This window comes from Carassius auratus, chromosome 38 (assembly GCF_003368295.1).
Source record: "Carassius auratus strain Wakin chromosome 38, ASM336829v1, whole genome shotgun sequence".
Lineage (NCBI taxonomy): Eukaryota > Metazoa > Chordata > Actinopteri > Cypriniformes > Cyprinidae > Carassius > Carassius auratus.
Genome location: NC_039280.1, coordinates 11,445,711 through 11,469,140, shown reverse-complemented (window position 1 = coordinate 11,469,140; position 23,430 = coordinate 11,445,711). Strand labels below are relative to the sequence as shown.

General features: G+C 38.0%; 1 protein-coding gene across 6 annotated transcripts in view; it reads right to left on the bottom strand.

Annotated features, from left to right (window-relative positions):
* The window catches only part of LOC113057063 (fibroblast growth factor receptor 3), a 42,339-nt gene extending 28,838 nt beyond the window's left edge, over nucleotides 1-13,501 (bottom strand). For all 6 annotated transcript variants that reach the window (XM_026224094.1, XM_026224093.1, XM_026224095.1 and 3 more), the window contains exons 1-2: nucleotides 12,911-13,501; nucleotides 7,981-8,205 (exon numbers count right to left, since the gene is read on the bottom strand). In XM_026224094.1, coding sequence (XP_026079879.1) covers nucleotides 7,981-8,125 — 145 coding nt within the window. In that variant the 5' untranslated portion in view covers nucleotides 8,126-8,205; nucleotides 12,911-13,501. The remainder of the gene's footprint in view (nucleotides 1-7,980; nucleotides 8,206-12,910) is intronic.
* Nucleotides 13,502-23,430: the final 9,929 nt, after the last annotated feature.

The following is a 23,430-nucleotide window of genomic DNA, read 5'->3' as shown; positions in this document are numbered from 1 at the left end:
ACGGGTTAGTAACGACATGGGGTAAGTGATTAATGTAATTTTTTTCATTTTGGTGTTGGAGTAACCCTTTTAGCTAAAGTATATAGAAAGGCAATGTAAACTGCAGTGTTGGGGAGTAACTAGTTACATTAAACAGAAAAACTTAATTTAATTACAAAATAAATGTAACTGTAATCTGTTAAATTTACGGAGAAAAAATGTACGTGTATATTATATATTATATATTTATATTATTTTAAATATAAAAAAATTTTTTGGGGTTTATTTACAGTATATGGTTTATATTTTAAGATTAACTGTTTTTTCCCCCCAAAGCATTGTTAAGATGTCAGTGTTTCCTGTCAAAGCTATGCAAGGATTTGATTTTCAAAAACAGCATCAAAGATGATAAACATATTATGATTTTAAATCTTTATTTAACCTCAGATATCTCCAAGTAAAAATCACACAAATGCACTCCAGGAAAAATAAACAAGTATGTTTATTGACCACCACGGTGAACGGCGGGAAACCCCACTGAGATGCAGAAATGCAACATGCTGGAATAAATATTCCACCTGACAGAGTGTCCTTCATTTTCCCTCTCATTTTTCCATCACCACCAATAAACCTGGTTTTCTTTCTGTAGCATCTCTATCACTCTTTTGTTCTCTCTTTTCAAAGTGACATTCATCTCTAGGAAGAGCGGTGACAGACTTACAAAAGATTGATACATCTGATAGATGTTGCACTCGTGTGTATGTGTATGAGGTCAGGAGTGTGTTGGCAGACGGCTTGCAGACAAGACTAAGCTGGAGTGGAATACAGAATTGGGTGTATGAATTATAGATCGCCCGCTACACGTGAACGCATACACACACCCTGTTAAGTGCAAAGTCCAAAAACACCACACCATCTGAGGCTTTCTGAAGGCCACGTGAAGTGTTAATATCTCTTTGATCACTTCTCATATCAGTTCTTGATGCCGTCACATCTGCCTCTCCGTCCCCTTTTTTTTACCTTTCATCTTGTCTTTCACTCATTCCTCTGCCTCTCTCTCCCCCCTCTATACCACTCAAATCCACAGGCACCACAGTGCTGACATCATACGGCGGCTCTTTCAGTGAATAAATGCTGCTGTGTGTGTGTGTGTGTGTGTGTCGATTCTATATCCTGTGAAAGAGAGGTAGTATGTTTTTGCGTAACATATACTTGGCCCAGTGAAAGACACTAATATGCGTGGGGGAAGGGGTTATAAATAAATATCATAAATGGCTACTGTGTTCCCATATTTCCCAGGAGGTGTGTGGAGAATAGAGCCAGTGTGAGAGCTGAAGTTTTACAGGGCTGATATAGGAACCTCTTGAGGGCCACAGATCAGGTGAGACTTTTATGAAGCCTCACAAACCCCGTTCATGTGTCACCGGTCTCTGAAATTCAGAACGTAGAGTATGTATCTGCTTTCTGCTAGGCATTTCCATTTATTTCAATGGTAGTTGCTTGGCTGAAATATGACTGGAAATCTGAGCCATAAGTATCATGTGTCTAATCACTCTGAAGCCACAGGATATGACATCATGACAACATTGATCGGATTAAAGGCAAAACTAGATTACTAGATTTCAGCAGTGGTCAGCCATTCCGGATGTGAACCTTTGGCAATGTCCTGAACCATCATGACCACAATGCTACCTTCCCCAAAGCCTGTAATCATACTTTCACTCTATAATCAGCTTCATGTATTTTCATAATCACTGTAGATTCAAGCACTGTTTTATATTCAGCACACACACACACACACTTGCATTGAGGACAGTTTTCCTTTGATCTTTTGGAAAAGATGAAAGGTTTTTTGTGTTTTGCCAGAGTTGTGCAGGGTAATATGTGAAATGTGATTTAAAACCTGCTGCCATGGGCAACACAGCAGTTGCTAGAATATATTTGACTGCTGTTATGAAACGAACAGGTCAACACTCTGTGTGTGTTTGTGTAAGAAGGGCATTTACAGTAGTAATCAGAAAACAGCACTTTTTGCATCTGATTAAAAAGTGCTGTATGTGTCTTAGATCTTAGATCTCTGTTAGTTTTCAGTATAATATATAATATATGAGAAAATTATATACACACATATTAAATGTTTAGGGTTTGTTAGACTTAAATTTTTTAAAGTTTCTCAATCGCTTTTAAGGCTGCATTTATTTGAACAAAAAGAAGTAAAAAACGTAATGTTGTGAAACATTATTGCAATTAAACTTGTTATTGAGTTTTTATCAATTTAATGTGTCTTTGTTTAATAAAGGTATTCACTTCTTTTAAACCCCCTAACTTTTTAGCGGTGTTGTATATGTAAGCATTAAGCATTTTTAGAATAAAATAAATGATTCACATTCACACACACAAACATGTGTGTGTTGGGTGGGGTTTAATGTGGCCTCTTGATTTATTTGCTTGCTTTTAGGGACGTGTATTGAGTCGCTATGCTGTTAGTTCCAACATTCACTAACACACACACACACACACATACAGCTGACAGCATGTGATAAATGTGTGTACGACTAACAGTCTCTGGTTCCACTTGTTTTGGGTGTTGCAACAAAACGACAGGTTAAAACGAGAATATGGGGGGAGGATAGAGAGTCTGCACACACACACACACACACACACACACACATGCACGCACGGACGCACACACACACACACACACACACACAGAGTCATGGCTGAAAGCACAGGTACGTGATCTATTGTGACACAGTGTTATCAATACATGTAGCTGATTTATAGCAGGTAATTAGTCTGCACCTTTATCTACTCACACACACACATACACACACACTCGCACCAACCGGAGCTGTGCCTGTCTGCTCTTTTGTCGTTTCCCGCTGCTTTCAGCCGTTTGGCGTGATACACTCAGTCAACATCCCCTACTGTCGTCTGACCTTCAGACTGAACACAACACACATTCATGCACATTTCTCGTATGCAATCTCCTTTCCACTCACTCAGTCTCAACATCATCCAATCTTGTTGCGTTAAAGAATTATCTTTCTAAAGCTGAAATCTGCATCCACTGTATGTGTGAATCGCAGATGCCGGATGTAAAAACCTCAAGTTTCTGAGCTGGATCCTCCTCTGAATAAGACTGGCGGGAGAGAAAGAGAGAAAGACACAATCTGCGATTAGGATTATGACAGAAAAATAGGTTGTGGGGAGAAGCGTTTGCTGTTTGTTACCTCTTTTATTCTGTCTTGCTGAAGCATGTGTGTGTGTGTGTGTGTATGTGTGTGTGTGTGTGTGTGTGCCCCTATGGAAAGTTTAAGTAAGCTGCTGCATCCTAAAAGCTTTGTCTACACACACACACACTCACACAAACCCTCCCGCATCAGTGCGCTAATTAGTAATGGAAGCTGGATGTACTGAACATCCAGAGTCTGAGCCAAGCTCTTCAGCACACATCCATACAAATATATATAAATATACATGTACATTGTTTTTAATCATTGTCCTAAAACATTCTTTCAAAGGTTTTCCAACACATTCACATGTCTACATACTCGAAAAGCCACACACTGAAACAAACACAAAGGTTGTAATCAGGGACTGGACCATCTTAATTGTCATTCCATAGACGAACTGGCCTAGTTTCAAACCCTACACACTGTACAGAACACACTGCGGCAGCTTGTAAAATGAACAAACACATGCTCTCAATCTGAAGTAATGTCAGCAAATCTTTGGATATTTGACAAATGTCTTTCCAGATCCAGTTTTTTCTCTTAAATTATTTTTTTCAGAATTAGGGTTAACAAAAACGTATTTTGTAAATATAAAAGTGTTTAATTTGGAGTTGTTTAAATGTTATTAATGATTAAATTATTATGACATAAACTAAATATTCATATTAGTGGTACTTTTACATTTGATCCCACCCTGATGTTGAACATCCTGTGAATATAAAATTAGATAACATTTTTATAATGTCCTTGTTACGCGTTACATGTACAACTACAAGCAACTAACCCTGAACTAATCCCTAAAGTAAATACTGTAGTTAATTAAAAGTATGCCATAATTAATTGTATAATTACACTGTAACAAGGACTGTGTGTGTGTGTGTGTGTATGTGTGTGTTTAATACAATACAGTACTTATTCCCCATTATTTAATCATCTGATTTGGTTACGGCCAATGGCCAATGTACTGAAATGCGTTCACGTATATCTCTAAATAGGCAAACATTGTCTGATTCTTCATTTTGGCCAACATTAATGGGTCTATCACTATAATAAATTGTTGTATGTCAAATGTGTAAATGTGTGCTGTAAAGCAGAGTGAGATGTCTTGCGAACAAAGTTCAGACAGAATAAGAGATGAGCTGATTGAGATGTTACTCTTTCAACTCTGTGACCTCAAATTGCCCTCAAAGAAACACAAGCGATCAACAAAATACACACACAAACACGTCACCTCTCCATGGCCCCTGCCCTGCCCCCTTTACCCACTCTGTCTTTTATTATGAATAGAAACATAGCATTTTCAGAGAGAATGAGAGAGAGAGAGAGATTGGGTATTAATGGGCAGGAAAAGTACTAATCCTTTGCCTTGCTTCCTTCCAGCCAATGATACCCAGAAGCAACTGGCAACAGCTGCTCAGAAATATCCAAAATCACACACACACACACACGCACACACACATACGCAGTCTGAGTGTATTAACATGAATATGCAATCCCATTTATAACTCAAAATTTTAAACAAAAACAGATTCCCCCAAACATGTGACACACTGTTTAGTCTATCACGCAGTATAAACGGCTAATAACTGAAACCAAAAATTTAATATGGCCTGCTGTCCTTGTGTAACATTATAACAGTTTATAATGCTCGCACACTGCTAAACAAAGCCAGCACTTGATCACTTTCAGTTACAAACTGATCTGTGTGCGGTATAAGTGTTGTTACACTGTCATAAATGCATTATTAATGCTTTATAAACTATTCATAAGCATCCCAGGAGAGAAAGCAGCCGTCATAAAGAACTTTGTGTTCCAGAGGAGCCTAATATATAAGATGCTAAGCCAAAGCTTAAATCTAACCAAACTCCAGAGGAGATTGATGGATGGACTGCTGTTTGTGTGACACATCAAGCTCTGGTTTGTTGTGGATGTGTATGTGGGATGGTATGTGTTGGACCAGGAATACTGCCAAGGCAGAGGTTCATTCCATGGGTGGTAAAGGAGAAGTGTACACGTCTATGTGTGTGTTTGTTGGACTTCTTACAGCACATAACTTCTGCCATCTGTTCATGACTGCCAGAAGTGGTATAGGGGAGCTGAGGGAAATCAGCAACACACACTCAAACACACTCGTCGACTTGGCTAAGTGAAGGCTTACCGTAAACTTCTATTTTTGATATATATACTGTATATATAAAGCTAATTATAATTACTAGATGATAACTCTAACCTTTAAGAAAAGCCTTTTAGAACACCCCGAAGCTTGGAGTCTTTATAGTATAGTTAACATATGCTCTGTATATTTGACATGACAAAAACAGATATAAGAAAGAAGAGAATGGACAAGGAATAAAGCAAGTCCTGAGCCATTTGTTTTACCACTTATGACTTTATGTAAGTATCTTAGTAATGTCCTTCAGGGGAATGGATAATTACATTGAAAACACCCATCCTACAGGTTGACAGGCCAGCAAGTGTGTACTTGCTTCAGACGCCTGTGCCTCTGTCTGTGTGCAATACTGAGCAGGGATCTGGTACAAGACAGTCTCTTCTCAGGTGTGAACAGGTGGTTTCAGACACCATTTAGAGAATTTGTTTCTTTGCTCAATAATAATTAATCTGCTGACCTGCTGTGAGTTTCAAAGAGCATTAAAAGGATGAACCAACCCCAACTAACACACACAATGTCACACACACACATGCCACACAGACACACACATTGTGTTAAATTTATCACAACAGCTACTTTACTTCATATACAGCTTCATACTGTGCCTAAGAACACATCTTACTCATGTAAACTTCACTGTAATGTGCGGCCTCTTGTGGCTTATTGCTTTAATCTGTCTGTCTGAAATGATCAATTTAAACTTACTGTCTCTGGATTCACAGACCTACAAAGATGAATGGAGGAATAGAAAGAAAGAGAGAGAAAAACAGGGGATTTGGTTGTTAGGATTAGAAGTGAATAGGAGCTGGGTGGTGAAGTGTTTGCAGGTTCTTGTCTCATAACAATCCCTCTTTGTTTATGCTGTGGTTTTGCTAAAGACTTTCTGCATTCTCTCCTTTGGACCATGTAAGAACATTAACTGTAATTCTCTCACCGTCTCCTAATATTTACCTGCTATCATTATGAGAAATCAGATCCACTAGCAATCAGATGATCTCTCCCAACACACACTCACAGAGCAGAGAAATGGGCCAAGAAAGCATCAATGTCCTTTCTATTTTCTAAGTGACTGTAACATGTTTAGTAGAGCCATCTAGAATCCAATCACAACAGAGACTAGGGTGAACTCAGCCAAGAAACCTGTCTTTAACAAACAACTGATAATGATCAACACCTCTCAACAACATGGGTTCTCTCATACCTGCCCACATATGCAGACGTTATCTGCCTGGAGACACACACACACACACACACACACACACACTCTTAGCTGTCATGTAATCCACTCTGCAGGGCCTCATCCGTCAACTGTGGGATTATAAATCAATGGCAAGGACAAAGTGTGTTTACATAATATCAGCTACACAAGTGTTCATTGAAACAATACCCACTTTGTGCCACTGTACAAACTCAGTCAGTTACATACTGCCCAATCAAAGAGGCTGTAACCTGAGCTCATTAAGAACACAGAATCACTGACAACCACTTATTTTCATCATGTGATAAATAATAACAAACAATCCTCTGTTTTCGGAAAGTATCAAACAAATACATTCGAGAAGTGCGTGTACTGAAAAAAAGGTGTGAGATACACAGGTAAGTGAAGCCTATATCAATTTAGATCCTTTGATGAAGGTTTACTGATTTCAAAAAGAAGAGATGCAAGGATTCAGATGAACCAAAATGAATCACTTAGTATAGAAAACATAGTTTGACTGATTCATTTTAGAGAATCGACCCATTCATTTTAAAACAAAATATCTCTGTGGCCTCTGTATAAGACCTACTGTATACCTAGGTGGCAAAATGTTTCAGAGCAAACAAATAGACATGACCAAGACCTTTCCAGTCATTTCAGAAAACTTAGTGTTTTAATAATTGCTCTTTTTCAGACTGATTCAGTAATGATACCGTGAACATAATCTGTTTCACAAAGTCATAATATTCACAAATCAGTATTGGAATATCTATATACCAAGGATTTCAAAGCAAAACACAGTATCATTTAAAAAACTAGGATCAACAATACTTTTTTGTAGAAATTAATAATTTTATTTAGTAAGGATGCATTAAACTGATAAATGGTGACAGTAATGTTACGAAAGATTTCTCTTTTTTAATAAATGCTATTCTTTTGAACATTCTATTCATCAAAGAATCATGAAAAATGTATTTTCAAATGTTCAACATTGATAATAATAATAATAATAATAATAATAATAATAATAATAATAATAATAATAATAATAATAATAATAATAATAATAAAAGATACAATTAATGGCTGCTGTGAAATTTCACTTTTACTATTATATAAATTACATTTTAAAATATATTAATATAGAAAATAGTTATTCTGAATTACAATAATATGTAAAAATATATATATTTTTTTTTACAGAATTTTTATTTAACAACTAAATGTGTCTTTGGTGAGCATTAGAGACTTATTTTAGAAAAATCTTGTTGACCCCTAAACTGAATGGTTTGTATGCAAAATGTGTATTTAAAATGACTTTTCCAGGCTTGAGAAACATAAGATATTTCCTGGTTTTTGAGTGCAAGAGACAGAGCAGGTAAGATGTAATATCTGACCTGTGGGCTCTGGGGACAGCAGGTGGGCACTGGACACTGGAGGGAAGATGGGGGCCGCGAGGTACAGAAGGAGACAGAGTGGGACCATCCCGGGCCGGGTGACGCAGGGACGAGTGTCCTCACCACGAAGACCAGACTCAGACATCCTCCACCGTTCCACACATGCTGTCAATGTAGCGCTGCCACACACACACAAACACGGTCCTGTTGCTGCCAGCCCCCCACCTGAAACACAAAAACACCATCAACAATCAGAGGTCAAATAGAGAAGGAACACAGAACAAACACTTCATTTAACAGTATAAAAAGTACAAATTCTCACAGATATTCAATAAAACCTAGGCCTGTTTCTTGTTATTTTGACATGGTACACATTTTTCAAAACACTCTATTGGAATTCTGTGCTGACATGCAAATGTCTGCAGCAGTCTCTCTGAGTACACTGTAAATTGAAAAATAAAGTGCGACGACCACACACAACTGCCACGAGCGAATGAAAGTGAGTAATTTTATATTATACGTCCAACACTAGTTTAGACGAGACTGGGATTTGTTGTAAACTTTCTTTTGCCATCTCTTTTTTCTATTCTCCCTTTTTTCTCCTTCTCTCTGGTCCATGTACTGTGAAACACGTCTTTCACTCAGCTAACACAAACACACTTATCTCTCTAAAGAAAACATATGCTCCCCTAACACTGTGACTTGTGTGTGTGTGTGTGTGTCTGCCTCTTGCCACATAGAGAGTTTACATTAGTCGCAATAAAAGGAATGTAAAGAGCTTTAAATACACACACACACACACACACACACACACACACACACACATATATATATATGTATATATATATATATATATATATATATATATTTATATATAATGTAGGCTGCATGATTTGATTCCCGCTGAGAGACTTTCGTTCAAAGACACTGAGAATTTGAGAGGAATCTGTGTTGCTTTAAACTTGAACTCCTGTTATTTAAGAGCAGCCTTGGTTTAGACACACAAAATGTTTGCGTTAACTCTAAACTGTGGCATTCTTCTTAAACGGACGCACACACTGTCCTGAGGCTAGTGTGGCGCTGTTTTTCTTTCCCTTGACGAGCAGACGCTTGATTCTTGGTCAGCACATACTGAAGAGAAAGAAGGAGAGAAGCCGGTCTGGTGTGTTGAGTAACTCAGTGTTTTTTCTGGCCGGTGGAGCAGGAGCGTGCACTGCGCTGTGGGCTGATAGTGTATCAGGACTTGCTGTTGTAGGAGAGAAGGGTTTATTTGTGGAGCATATTTCTGGAGTGGGTATCGTAGGTGTGTTTTTAAATATTTTTCTGGAGCCATATTATCTTACAGTAACAAAGCTTAAAAGTAGTGGAGAGGCCTAAATCAGAAAAAAACTCTGATATATTCTTGGAAAAAAAGCCTTATCTTGTATTATTATCATTATGCATCTTTTTGGAGTAGTTGATACTGGTTGGTTGATCACAGCATTCTATGGTACAAGAGAGCTAAACTTAATTGACCATTTCACCAGGCAACATTCTTCATTAGGCTGTAATTTCACCTCAAATCACAATTTATTTATTTATTTATTTGGGGATAAGCAGTGTAATAAATGGGATTATGTGCAGTAAGCCAGTCCTTATCACAAAAATAACCCTCTTTGTAAAGATAATAGAGTTTCCTGATCACCATGTTTTGGTTTATTTAGCGATAATAAATGGATGATTGTACAATATATGTTACCTAAAACAACATGGTGCAGTTTGAATATTGACTGTGCCTGCTTGTATCTTATCTATGCATTTATAATAAGCCATTTTAACTCATACCCTCAAAAAGTGTAGGGTCTGAAAGTCTTTTTATTTTTTATTTTAGTGTCAAAATAGAATGTTTTTGTCACCATTCATTCTAAGTTAAAGCAATCATTTCTTTTAAAAACTAACCCCAAACTTAAATGCATATACTTCTGTGCAAATGAAAGTTTATGGATATAGGCAGCTGGGACTGTATGACATGAATTATGTGTGCTACAGTGTGTTTCTGTGTGGTGTGTAAAACTCTAAGTCTCGCAGAAGAGTCACTGTTTATCTAGGGGATTACTGAAGAATTTGATTTGGACTCTATTGAAATATTATGATTATCAGTCTAACCGATAATTCAACATTAGCTACTGTGTTTTTATTTTTACTTTTCCGTCTTTTGCTTTTAGACCCCTCAGTCAACTCTGATATAGAACAAATATTAAAGTATAAAAAATATCACTTTCTTTTTTTATGCAACGCGAACAACTACAGAGCTGAACAAGGCAGTGCAAGTATATTTCTTTCAAATCCTGGGCATTTATGCGTGAAATGTCTAATAGTTTTGGGTGAAAGAAGGTTTTAATAGAATCCTATCACACACTAGTCACACCTTGCAACAAATCTGGGACTCAAAAATGTCAGTAATCTCCAGTAATTGTGCAGCCATGTCAGCGGCCAGCCCAGGCTAAAATCTGCCAATGAAAATAGGGATTAGGAGGGAGACAGAGTATGAGAGCGATAAAGAGAGTGAGAGAGAGAGACAGCAGATGAAAAGCTGAAGTCTGAGGTGTCTCTATTAGAGTTTGGCTGTAATCCTCTTCCAAGGACTTCACTCGCCCTCCTGCGGTTCTCTGAGAGCTTTGTCAGCGCGTGTGTGGGAGTATGTGAGGCTACGGGTTTGTGCATTGCTTCAGTGTAGACAACTGAATAAAGGTGAGAATTAAACTCCTTAACCCACCCTTTTAAACATCCCCACGGAGGAATGCATCAAACAGATAACTCGAAGAGGACCCATTTTCAAACCACATTTACAGATGTTTGTCACTGTGAAATTATGGGTTTCTCCCAACTTCTCAGTCAGTGACTTTTCTATGCTTTCTAGCCTTAAACCCATCATCTCATATGCTTACATAAATCATAACACTGTCCACAAAGACATTCAGAGAAAAAGAAAAACAGAAGTGTAATTAAAAGCAAAAGGAAAAAAAGAGCGAAAGACTGCGGTAACATTGTTTATTGTTTGCCTCGTTTTCATTCATGCTGTTTTTAGCCTTTGGATTGCATTGTGCATTGTGTGTAAAATGATATTGTGCACATTTTTTTGTTGAGGTTTTTTAATAATATAGCCTATTATATTAATATCTTACCAGTAGCTAATAACACAAGGAACTTTAGAGAAAAATAGTTTCATGACATATTAAGGACTTCAACTCTCAAACTTTCGAAAGTCCACAGAGTATCGTATTGATTTTAAGCCAGCACCAGTCCGCTAAGGGTCATAATTACTCGAGGATCCAATTGAAAAGAGCTTCTTTTTTCCCTGATGACATGACCTCTCACATTTGAGTTGTGTGAATGCCTTAGACAGACCTTTACTAGTTCCACCAAGGCTGGATTGAAAAGTGCACGGGACACATGACTAGAAAATTAATGATTATCTTATGTAGAAACTTCTTGCTGTCAGTCATTTAAAGCCCAAAGAAACCTACATTAACAATAGATCTGCTTAAAATAATGATATCATCGAGATTAGAGGAAAACCTAACAGTTTACATCCCAGTTCAGTTCTCACCACGGACTCCAGACAGCTTTGAATGACTAGTACATGAGGTGGCTAATTGCCCCCAGTAGCCCGCGTTAACACCTCCAGAGACTCTAATTCACTTCGATAGCTGCAATTGGTTTCAGATGGCCCGTGGGTACGGCGGAGGAAAAACTGGTGAGGTTCCCTTCAGTGTGAGCTAAAAACAACACAAATGAAGCCCTGCTGAGGTGGCCGCAGAAAAAAATGGATGTAATTTTGGTTTTAAAATGCGTCATACGTCAAGCTGTAAAGGGCTAAGTCTCTCATCAGAAAGACATGCCAACTGAGTGACCGTTAACAAGTTATTGAGTTTACAACAGGTAAAAATGTAAATGGCTCTATATAAGGGGTGTCTAAAGGGAATAACTAACCATTTTGTATTAAACTCATGCAGTGTGAAGGATCGGTTGATATAAGCGCCCTTGACTTTGTTTCCTGTCACCTTACATCCCACGGTGGGTTTCGGCACCATTAAAACACCTACACTCCATGACAAAGACCAGCTGCTGACGAATTAAAGGCTATTTTTTGACTCGCGCTTCAGGAAAAGAGTCAATTTCACACCTCAGATAGACTGTCCACACAACAGGCTGAATTATAAGCAACAAACAGTTTTAATTGAGCCATATTGTGAATTCTTTCAACACAGGTGCGGCTTCTCGCGACTGGTAGATCAGCTTTGGAGCACGCGGTACTCGTACTCTCCATCTCTCTATCTCTCTCTCTCTCTCTTTCACACACATACACACACACACCGCGCAACACCTGCCCGACTGTAAGCGATACGTGCACACACCACATGTCACCGCAGCTCACTTCTACACTAAAACTTTGTTTCCATTCAGAAAGCTTTGATTGAATTAATAGACCAATTGATAAACACCTTTTGGAACTGGAACAAGGAACAACTAAATATGAGAATAAGACTATTTCCTACCCCTCAAAGGCAACTTTACATACCTGGCCTGACCAGCTCTGCCTGCTCCAAGGTCTATGTCAAAACTCAATGCTATATAAAACTGGTAAAGTATGCAGACTTCACTTTTTAAAGTTACCTATATATTAGAAACGGCACTGATGTTGCTTTGCGTCAATATAAATGATGCAGCATGAGTGCAGCCGTAAACTTTGCTATTGTCGTAATGGAGTATGCATTTTATAACTTTATCTATTTTTTTTTTTTTTTTTTTGATTTATGTATACTTTTATTTTAATATTTAAAATTCATGTTTCTATATTCATAACAAATTCCGTTATTACTTAGCTAGGCTAATTACAAAAGACAATATAAGAATGTACAAATAAGAATTGTAATTATAAACTCCTCACCAAATTCCTTCTTGACAGTAATCCTTTTAAAAGGTCGAAATAAAATTGATTTATCGGCTTTTTGAGAAAGCTTGGTCTGCGGGATCCTTTCCAGATGTTTCGTGAATCACATTCATGGGGCAAGTCATCCAAATACACTGAAGTTTCCAAATCCAGGCGTGAAGAAAATCTGAACAGACGTGAAGTCAGTGCAATGTTTGAGAAGATGCCGTATTCACACACAGCCTTGAGCTGTCCGACTCTGTCCAGTCCTTAAACCGCTGAAAAGTGTTTCAAAAGCACATTGGCCTGTATCATCTAAAGGAGCACCTAGCCTATGTAGTTTTGGCTCGTAAGAGGGTCTCGGGGTCCTACGGAAGAAGCTCCGCTCTTCTGCGCTGCGCTGTCCGGGCACAACTGCTCCGCTGCGCCGCTGGGTCTGTTGTGAAGAGCGGGGCGTTTGGTGCCGTGTGAAGGCTTGGCTCTCAGACTCCCACTAACAGTTTGAGCACCAGGCTCTGGAGAGAGGGAAAAAAATGAACTAGGATCGGATTTCAAACCGCGTCCCTGCTGCGAGTGCAGTGCTCGCCGCCTGCCGCCCCCCTCGTGAGTTCAGGGCAGAGAGAGAGAGAGAGAGAGAGAGAGAGAGAGAGAGAGAGCCAGCCGCAGGCGCCTCCCACACCAAACCCGAATATTCAATCAACTTACTCACTGTCAAAGAAGCTGCGCTCAGCGAACCCAAACCGCCCTATGGGCCATGGAGAGAGTCAGCAAAAAAAAACAATTAAAACTAACAAAGATTCTGCTGTTCGTACTCTTTTCAGGGTGCGAATTATAGCGGGGTTTGGGGGGCATTACAACGTTTCAGTAAGAACAAAAGTTTGAATACAAGTTAGTGAGGGCTAATGTACACGATCAGGAAGATGCTGTCATTTGAGGAGGTATCCATAGCTATTCAAACTCTTGGATTATCTTGCAATACATCGACAAAGGTGGCTAAAAGTTTTAGGCTATTTATGACGACATTATACACATCGCAGATATATCACAAAAAATGTTTGGTTTAAAACGGCGTTAAGACTAATTTCTAACTGGTTTAAGAACGATAAAAGACTATTCATCTTGCGAAAGACTATCTGCTCCCCAAAAATTACTGACAGAAATCCTTTACAAATCCCACTGACAACACTATGCATTATGTTCTAACCATTTTATATATATATATATATATATATATATATATATATATATATATATATATATATATATATATATATATATATATATATATATATACATATATATACATATATATATATATATATATATATATATATATATATACACACACACACACACACACACACACATATATATATATATATATATATATATATATATATATATATATTGTTTGTTGTTTGTATTACACGACATAGCTTCAATTATGCAAATCACAATTTTTGAAAAAATTTTTTATAGAACATTCAAATGTCATTTGACTTAAAAACAGCATATCATTAAGGCCGGCCCTTTGAATTACCATATTGCAATACAGAATTTATTATTATTATTATTATTTCAGAATAACAAGGAAATTAATTGCTGCCATATGGCAACTCTATAACATAGAAGGTTAAATAATCTGCACACTGATTATAACATATCCTATCCATAGACTGATCCTGTCATTGAATAGTGTTTATAACTGTCAACACAGATCATTATTGCATGCCCTTCAGCCCATATTGTGCAGTAAAGAAAGCAATTCAGCATTTAAGGTGGGTAACTAAAATAAATTAAAAATACTGTCTGTCATTTCATGACACTGACTAATTCTCTGACAAATCACTTGCTGTTGGAAATAAAAGCACAATGGGGAACAGTCCTATTATTCAGTTTTAACTGTAATATTATACCCCCAAACCAAGACCTTCTCTTGTATGTTTTGATTCTTTCAACAGAAACCAGAAACGCAAGTGTGTGTGTGATTACAGGCTGCCTGATCAGGTATTTCAACTTATGTATCTGTACAAGTGTGTGTGTGTGTGTGTGGTTTGTGATTCTGTCATTGTGTCTGTTGATTTTTCTTGTCATAAAGCTGTCATGTGTCTCCTGAAGGCTGATTAGCCGATTACCAAGTGTTGTCAGAGTCATAATTCTTTAGGATAAGCAGTAAAACAAAGTCTCAATTACTCTTAAAGCTACAAACACGTTTGCAAAGAGAGCTTTATGAGACCATAAAGAGAAGAAACGTCTTCTCAATTACCGTAGGAGTGTGTGTGCATGTGAGAGAAGCAGAGACAGATAGTTCTTAGTAGCTGTCCATCTGTGTTTGTTTTACGAGGACGGCTGTTAGCCTGCGAGTGGTAAAATCAGCATGAATACATAAGCATCCTCAGTCGAATCAACACTGTTCTCTGACACCAGGGTTAAAGACATTCACTAAAAAGACACATAAACATCACCCATTCAATAATAACCTGTTAGTCTATCTCAAAATGCTATCCCCTGTGAATATGAGACAGTCACTATATCTCTTAGAGCCTTGAGAAACAAGATTGATTTTATTGATTGACAAGTTAGATGCTGCGCTGTTATAGTGATGTCTTCTGACCCCAGCAAGGGTGCTTATGGGAATTTTGGTGGCTTGTTGGCAGCATGTGGTAAAAATGACTGCTAAAACTGTAAAGGCTGAAAGAGGGAGAAGATATATGATTAACAACTAAAATGTATTTCCACCAAACATCTTACAGATATGGTTTCAGTGATCAGCTAAAAAACAAAAAAAACAAAACACCTGAGCGAAAAGAGAATGATGCTTACGCAAAATGTGCATGTGTGTAGTATGAGGGATTGGGGGGTGGTACCAGCTCAAGACCATATTATGCAACGTCAGACATTCTGAGACCTGAAGAACTGAACGAATGTGTGATCCCCCACCCCAAGAGCCCAGTGAACCCCTGAACTCTCTCCCCAGATTCACCCTTCAGTCTAACCCCAGCCTCTGGCTACAACACACAAAGGAGCGGAGGTGAGGACGAGGGCCTCCCTTCACAAGAGGTTGAATATTAAACTGGGCCGCAATTATCCTCTGAAAAACAATGTTCATGGATGGCTCTAATCCATAAGGTCCCAAGCCATGTTTCACAACATCAGAGAGATGTGATTTTGTAAGCGGCAAGAGATAATCACGAATCAATAACTCCATCATTGATTACAGATGTGGCTAAATCCCCGAAAATAACCCAGGATGAACATGAGATTTAAAGCATCGGTACACCACATGGGCTTTTAAAGTGTGTGAAACGTTAAAGGGAGGAGGGACAAGAACGTCTGTAGAGTGTATGTGTGTGAGAGAGAGCATTTGTAAGGTCTTTTTGCTTGTTCAGCTTTTATCAGTGTGCATACTTTTACTGATAACCTAAAGAGCTGATAACACTGTGTTTGTTAGTTTTTTTGTTGTTGTTGTTTTGCATATTGACTGTAAGTATTTGACTGTGTTTGTGTGTGTGTGTGTGTGTGTGTGTGTGTGTGTGCATGTGTGTGTGTGTGTGTTGTATTGGGCATGTGCAAAGGCAGACATGTTTCAGATAGGGCAACATAAGTGAAGGTGATTATTTTCTACTTCCTATCCCAATCCTAATAGTTAACTCCACACCAGTTCTGCTGAATATACAAAGGAACACAGTGCCAACCTTTCCAATGTACATTCAGTTACTGTTCACAAGGTGTGTCCTCCAGCAAGGTATACAGAGTCTATCCTTCCTCTCTATCTAGGTCTATCTAGGTCTAGGTCTACCATGACCTGCAAACACACATACATACACACACACACACACACACATACACACCCGGATGAATGTATAATGCTCTCATTGACAATGTGGCTGAGTAAAGGTATTGGACTCCAGAGTTTGTGACTCCAGAGAGGGGTCTGACATATCTGTGTCACTAGTTCTATTTCTGTATACAGCAGCTATACACAGTTATCTGCTGGTACTGTAATGAATAATCAATTAGATGCTGCATCAACGAGATGTGAAAAGAGTTTGAGCATAAAGGACACGAGAGCAGAAATGAGTTTCTGCCATTTTCACTTGAGGATGTTTGTTCAGTATAAACATAAAGAAAGCAAATAATACAAAATGTCATTAATAATTAGCTTAAGAACAGTTAATAGTAGAAATAAAAAATGTTTAAAATAATGCATATCAAATAAATTGCTGTAATATTGCAGTTATTATTTTTGAAACAACAAAAAAGAAAAAACATACAGAAAACATTTGGGATCAGTAAGATTTTCAAATGTTTTTGAAAGAAGTCTTTTATTTCCACCAAGGCTGCATCTATGATCAAAAATACAGTATATAATAAAATATTGTGAAATATTACTCCTACGTAAAACAACTGTTTTCTATTTTATTGTATTTTGAAATATAATTGTAATTTATTTAATTGTAATTCTAGTTGTAAAAGCTGTAAGTAAAAGTTGTTATTGAAGTTGTAGTTTATTCTTTTGATGGCAAAGCTGGATTTTCAGCATCATTACACCAGTATTCAGTGTCACATGATCCTTCAGGAATCATTCTAATATGCTGGTTTGATGCTCAATGTTGCTCGATGTTTGGAAGCATGCATCAATGTTGAAAAATTTAGCATGATGCATTTTCTTCAGGAACCTTAGATGAATACTTAATTCAAAAGAACAGCATTTATTTAAATAAAATCATTGGTAATGTTAAATGTAAAAAATGTCTTTACTGTCACTTTTGATAAATTTAATGCACATTGCTGAATAAAGCATTAATTCCTTTCACAATAAATCAATAATTCATTGTACTGGACTGTTTGTTCACAGTGCAGGGTAAATACAGTGCTACAATCCTCTCAAAACAGAAACCATGTAAACATCAAAGAGAATATGAATTTACATTGGACTAAAAAACCCAAAGGCAAACAGGGGACTTCTCATTTCAGAAGTCGCCTATGTGCCACTGCCTTCACGCATGTATACCTGAAAGCCACTCTTTATCCTGAACACATCATCTCTCCTTTCAGCATCTATTTCCCCATCTCCCTCTCTGTTTCCCATTATTCCTCTGAAAGACAGTGACCACTCTCATCTCACCCTCAATTTGTATGTATGTATTCAAAGGTCTTTTTGATGATGCATATTTGTGCATGGATGTCCTATAAATCTTTTAGCGACAAGCAAAGCAGTCTGCACAATGCAGGGAGGAGATCACAATGAATTTCACCTTCACTTGCACTGAAATCCAGCCCGTCAGCACGACTTACACAAGTCATATAACAAATGATTTAATAATATTGGGTTTCCAGTGGATTCATAAGACGTGTGTTACATCATGCCTGATGATGCAGTGTTATTAAAGGCTGTAGCTGGATTTGTTCATCTGAAGCAGAGCAGATGGACTCTGGTCCCAGGCCTGTGCAACTGCTGCTGATCCATATCCAAACACAGCAGCCCTCATCCCTGATCCAGTAGGCATCCCTGGAATTTCGGCCCTCTGTACCTCTCCCGTCCTCCCGCTAACCCTAAAGCCCTGCTCCATCTCATCCTAATCTCCCACTCAGACACCCTGAATTAACACCACATTCTCCGCTGATAAGAGTTTAATGCATTCTCTGAAGCATCGGACATCCATAGCTCTGATGGGGAACAGACATATGTTGCATCTACGGCCATTGTAGCTCAACATCTGAGATGCTATTAGTGCTGATTTATCAGCTTGACTGTGGCTTTGTCACTCAAATGGCTCAATGGTTTCAGTGTATGATGCAATGTCAAGTCGTTGAATGATTTGACCTGCCCTTGATGCGTTAACCTGGCACATAAGCGGCCGTTCGCACAGAACATGCTTTTGCTTTGAAAGCCTGAGACGCTAGCAGTGGAATGAGGGGAAAAAATGCAAGGTCTTGAGAAACGTTGAACTTCATTTAACTTTTGCATCACAGTTTTTAGAATGCAATGTAATGCAAGATGTGAATGCAATCATCTTGCTAGCTTAGTATGCACTAATAAAAATGTACTATGGTATTATAATGGTTTATGGACCTGTACCATGGCAACACCGTCAATTTACAATGGCACTGCCATAGAAATTGCTGTAAGGGTCACATAATTCCACAACAACAGCAATGAAAAAAGAAATGCAGAACAAATTAGTTTCTCCAGTCTCCATGTGCTTGTTTTTCCTTCGCAGAGATTAGCTTAGCGTAGCATCTAACTGAATAAGCGAGTGGGCCAAGAACTGTGAGTAACCAAAACAAACAAAGAAACACCCTCCGCTGTATACACACACACACACAGGCACACAAATACACACAGAGAACAATTATAGGAGACCTGTTGGTACTCAGAGAGCAGCATTGGTGCAATGTTTACCAACGGATTTAGGAGTAAATCTGCCCCCTACATTCCTATTGAGATTCAAACTGAGCCTTAAGAGAGAGCAGGATTACTGGCCAGTCTCTATAGACCCCACTGTACACACAGAGCTCGGCCTTAAAACCTGCCACAACAGACAGAAACAGAGAAAAAGAGATTAAAACCATTAGAAGTTGAATTTGCTGCTCTAAATATCTGAAAAAGAGAAGCTTCTAATCAAACTTGTTATTAAATAATTTGCACCAAGTTATTTGATAAATGCCAATTTATGAATGCCTCTTGTCATACTGTGAGAGTTCAGGGCTACCAAACACTAAAAAAGACAATACAGCATCATAAATTCACCATAAAAGTAATTCATATGACTGGTGCGCTATATATATTATGTTTCATGAAGCCATACAATGACTCTGTATCAGGAACAGAGTGTACTTTTTCAGCTTTATTATTACAAATGTGCATACAGAGATATTTTTTTTTAAATACAGGACATACAAGTTTCAAAAGATATTACATCAAAGTATATTTTAGTTTACCAAACATTTTGTCAGTCCTTTAATTTAATTTAATTTAATTTAATTAATTAATTCTTTTTTTTTTCTTTCTTTTTTTTTATAGTTCACTCAAAAATAATTTGAAATGCCAAATGCCATTTTTTTGAGCTATGGCTTTAAGTTGTTATTTAGTTGCCCTCAGTGCAGTCACAAGTACATTGAGTATAAGTCTCTAGTATGATCTCCAGTAATGGTAAAAAGAATGGGCATTATGCTAGCAGTGAATTATGAGGCAAAATGCAAATACAGTACTAATCTCCACTGCATACGGTGTCTACCGTTGTTGCACAGACAAGTATTGTGTAAATCACTGGGTGGGAGAGTTACTGTATGTCCTTGTGTATGTGTGTTTGTCTTTAAAGAAGCGCCAACCATGTCACAGTTAACAGCCAATCCAATAAGCCGGTGACATCACCCTTTTAAATATTTCACTGCTCTCTAAAGTTATTTCAGTTCTATCTGATCTTTGATGAAAAAAGTTTTTCCTTCAAGCTCCTCAAAATTTGGTTTTCACATCACGAATCCTAAACTAGAACAAAGATTCAGAACAGTGAAACTTTACATTTGTATAAAACTAGCCAATATTCAGAACATCAACATGATGTTTATGTTAACGCTCAGTTTGTCTAAAGCACATCTATTTGCATACATCATGACATGTCTTGTTTGGTTTTTGAGGAGCATAAATACCTGAAGGTGAATGTCATCAACTACAGTACAGTTTGATTTAAAATGATAAATGCTTTGACTGGATGGTGTTACAGAGGAGAGTTTGATCTGGGGTGTTATTGTTAGTCATCTGTTCACTCCTGTTTTATCTAAGAGATTTATATTAGAAACCTCTAACAACTTATCCAACTGTGGTAGCAGTATGCAGTACGCACTTAAGCAGTGGTTTTCATACTATGGGTCACACAGTGGAAATAGACATAAAATTTAACAAGAATCATGATAAAAAAATACATGTTCTTATATTGAATGAACAAGTTATATGGTGGACATAACTTGGATATTTATCACATGATGTAGCACTTCTGTGATCTGTGCTGTAATTATCAAATTCACAAATGACTCTCATGACTCTCATGTTCTTTTAATTAATCATTCGAAAAGAGTCACAAATGCATAAGCTGCCGGTTAGAATCAATTCACAAATCCTTCACTGTATAAACTCTTCAAATCCATCACAGTAGCTACTGAATCCAACATATGACTCACTGAACTGCAAGTTCCATGTCAGTAAACCATTAGCTTACTTCAATATATTTGACAATAATTATGACAAAAAATGAACCAAAACAGAATAAATTCCATTTTCCCCTTCATATTTCACTCCAAACAGTTCAAGGTGGGTCTTGAGAGTCATAATGCCTCTCTAGGTGGTACTTTTCCTAGCATGAGAAAGTATATGTGAAATGTATATTTATTTACTGTATGAAATGCATGGAGCACATATTGTGTTTGTATAGTACACAGTTTAGCCTACAGGTGCCATGCAACCTTGTGGTATAGTGTACAGTAATTATATTCTGACAATCTGCTGCTTGAATATACATTGCTACTAATGCAATTGTATACTCTTGCTTTTGATGCCTCTCGTACCATAAATCCCGCCTTTAGTGCTACCACATATCCCACATGCTGCTAATGCTGAATGATTCATTTTCATGGTTATGAAAGAGACAGAGAATCTTGGCTCTTCCACAAGACACATGAGAATTATTATTGAGGTTTATGTAAACTCATAACCTTGCTCTCGGTCAGAATTAATCTATGATTATTATGCATGTTTACACACTAGGATTCAAAACGTACCCTAACACACACAGAGAGACGTGCACGCACCCCCCCCCCCCCCACTCACACACACACACACTTACTTTATGAAACGAGCAGATTAAAGCCAATTTTCAGCTTTTTCAAGCTCTATTTTTAGCTACTGGATTTTTCAGTTCAAATCTCACTGATCAGGCCAACATCAAAAAGAAATGGTGATAGAGTAGGGAGCGAGGGCGAAAGAGTGAAAGAGAGAGAGAGAATAAGAGTTTGAAAGTGTCATGCAATCTTCTGCATTTGAGAGAGAGGGAGACAGAGAGAGAGGAAGAGAGAGAGAGGGAGTTAGATGAAACAGGGGCTGAGAAAGAGGCTGAGAGAGAGAGGACTCTTCTCTTACTACTAATGACTGAGGGGGTGGACAAAGGGCCGCATCTCTTCCCCCGTTCTCTGCTTCTCACAAAGTTGCCATCGCTCCATTCTCTACTCCTTTTGTTCGCCTCTTTGTGAAAATTTCATAAAGATGGTTTGTGTAATATTATTGTTTGAGGTATAGATGATGCAGTTTGTTTCAGCGCCCCTTCGTTTAATTTGAGTCTATCTCTTTGACCTGTTCAGCCAAACACTTTTCAGAAACATTATCACATGTTTATCACCTATAGGCTATGCTCACACAGTCAGTTTAAGACTGACAACTGTAAACATTCGTGTATCAGTGTCTAGCTTACAGGTGCCACAGAAAGAGCCTGATCTGACCCTCAAATATGACTTCTGTTGGTTTAACCATGTACTACATTTTTACATTTTTATACATTTAAAATCTGTTTTTGAAGCACAGTCTGCATTTCCAGCATGTTCCCTGGTGTCTCAAGACTCTGGGATAGGCTGCAGCATCCCTGCAACCCTACAGTGGACACGCAGTTTGGAAAATGTATTGATGGATATATCAATGAATGCCTGCAAAGCAACACTGCATAAGATATAAAGGCTTGCTTTCACAGAATACATTTTTTATTTGAGTGTATTTTGTCTTACTGTGCTGGCAGATGTTTGTTCACTATAGTTCAAGTTTAAAACAAGTGAAAAAGTCAGTGCAAAACACATAAACACTTACATTCAAGGTGCAACTTATATGCAGCATTGCTTCTCAAGTAAATGTATGATTTAAAAAAAATTGTTTTGAACAGGACTGACAGCCACATTCTGACAGTCCTTACCTGTTTGAACCTGTTGGTTGGGTGCACATGTTTGTGTCACTGTTTGGCAACTTTATTTTGACCGCCTCCTGTCACAATGCTATTGAGCAGCTCGTGTTAAACGAGTCCAACAACCGTTGCGACCCTCCCACTGACCTCTAACCCCACACCACCAGAGAAACAGTAAGCCAAAGAGCGTGTGAGAAAGTGCGCGCAAGAGAAAGTAAAAAGATAGGCCAGAGGCGATGAAAGAGCAGAGATTAGCTCTAAATAAACTCGGTCAGGCAGAAAACGTTAGGAGGCTGACAACGAAGCAACCTCAGTCCCAAATCTCTCTTTCTGTTTAACACGGTCTCTCTCCCTCCCTTACTCTCTCTGTCTTTTACTTTCTGACCAACAATAGTAGGAGGTGCAAACTGCATGCGTCATGAAGGTGGTCTGTATAGGGATTAAAGGTTTTGTTGGCAAAATACAAATTACACATCTCCCACTACTCTCTTTCACTCACTTCTTTTGTCTGTCTTTCTCTCTCTCTGGAGCTCAGTGGTCTGCATCAAAACTTCTCCCTCACTCCTCATCTTGACTCCCTAAAAATGGGAGAATGAT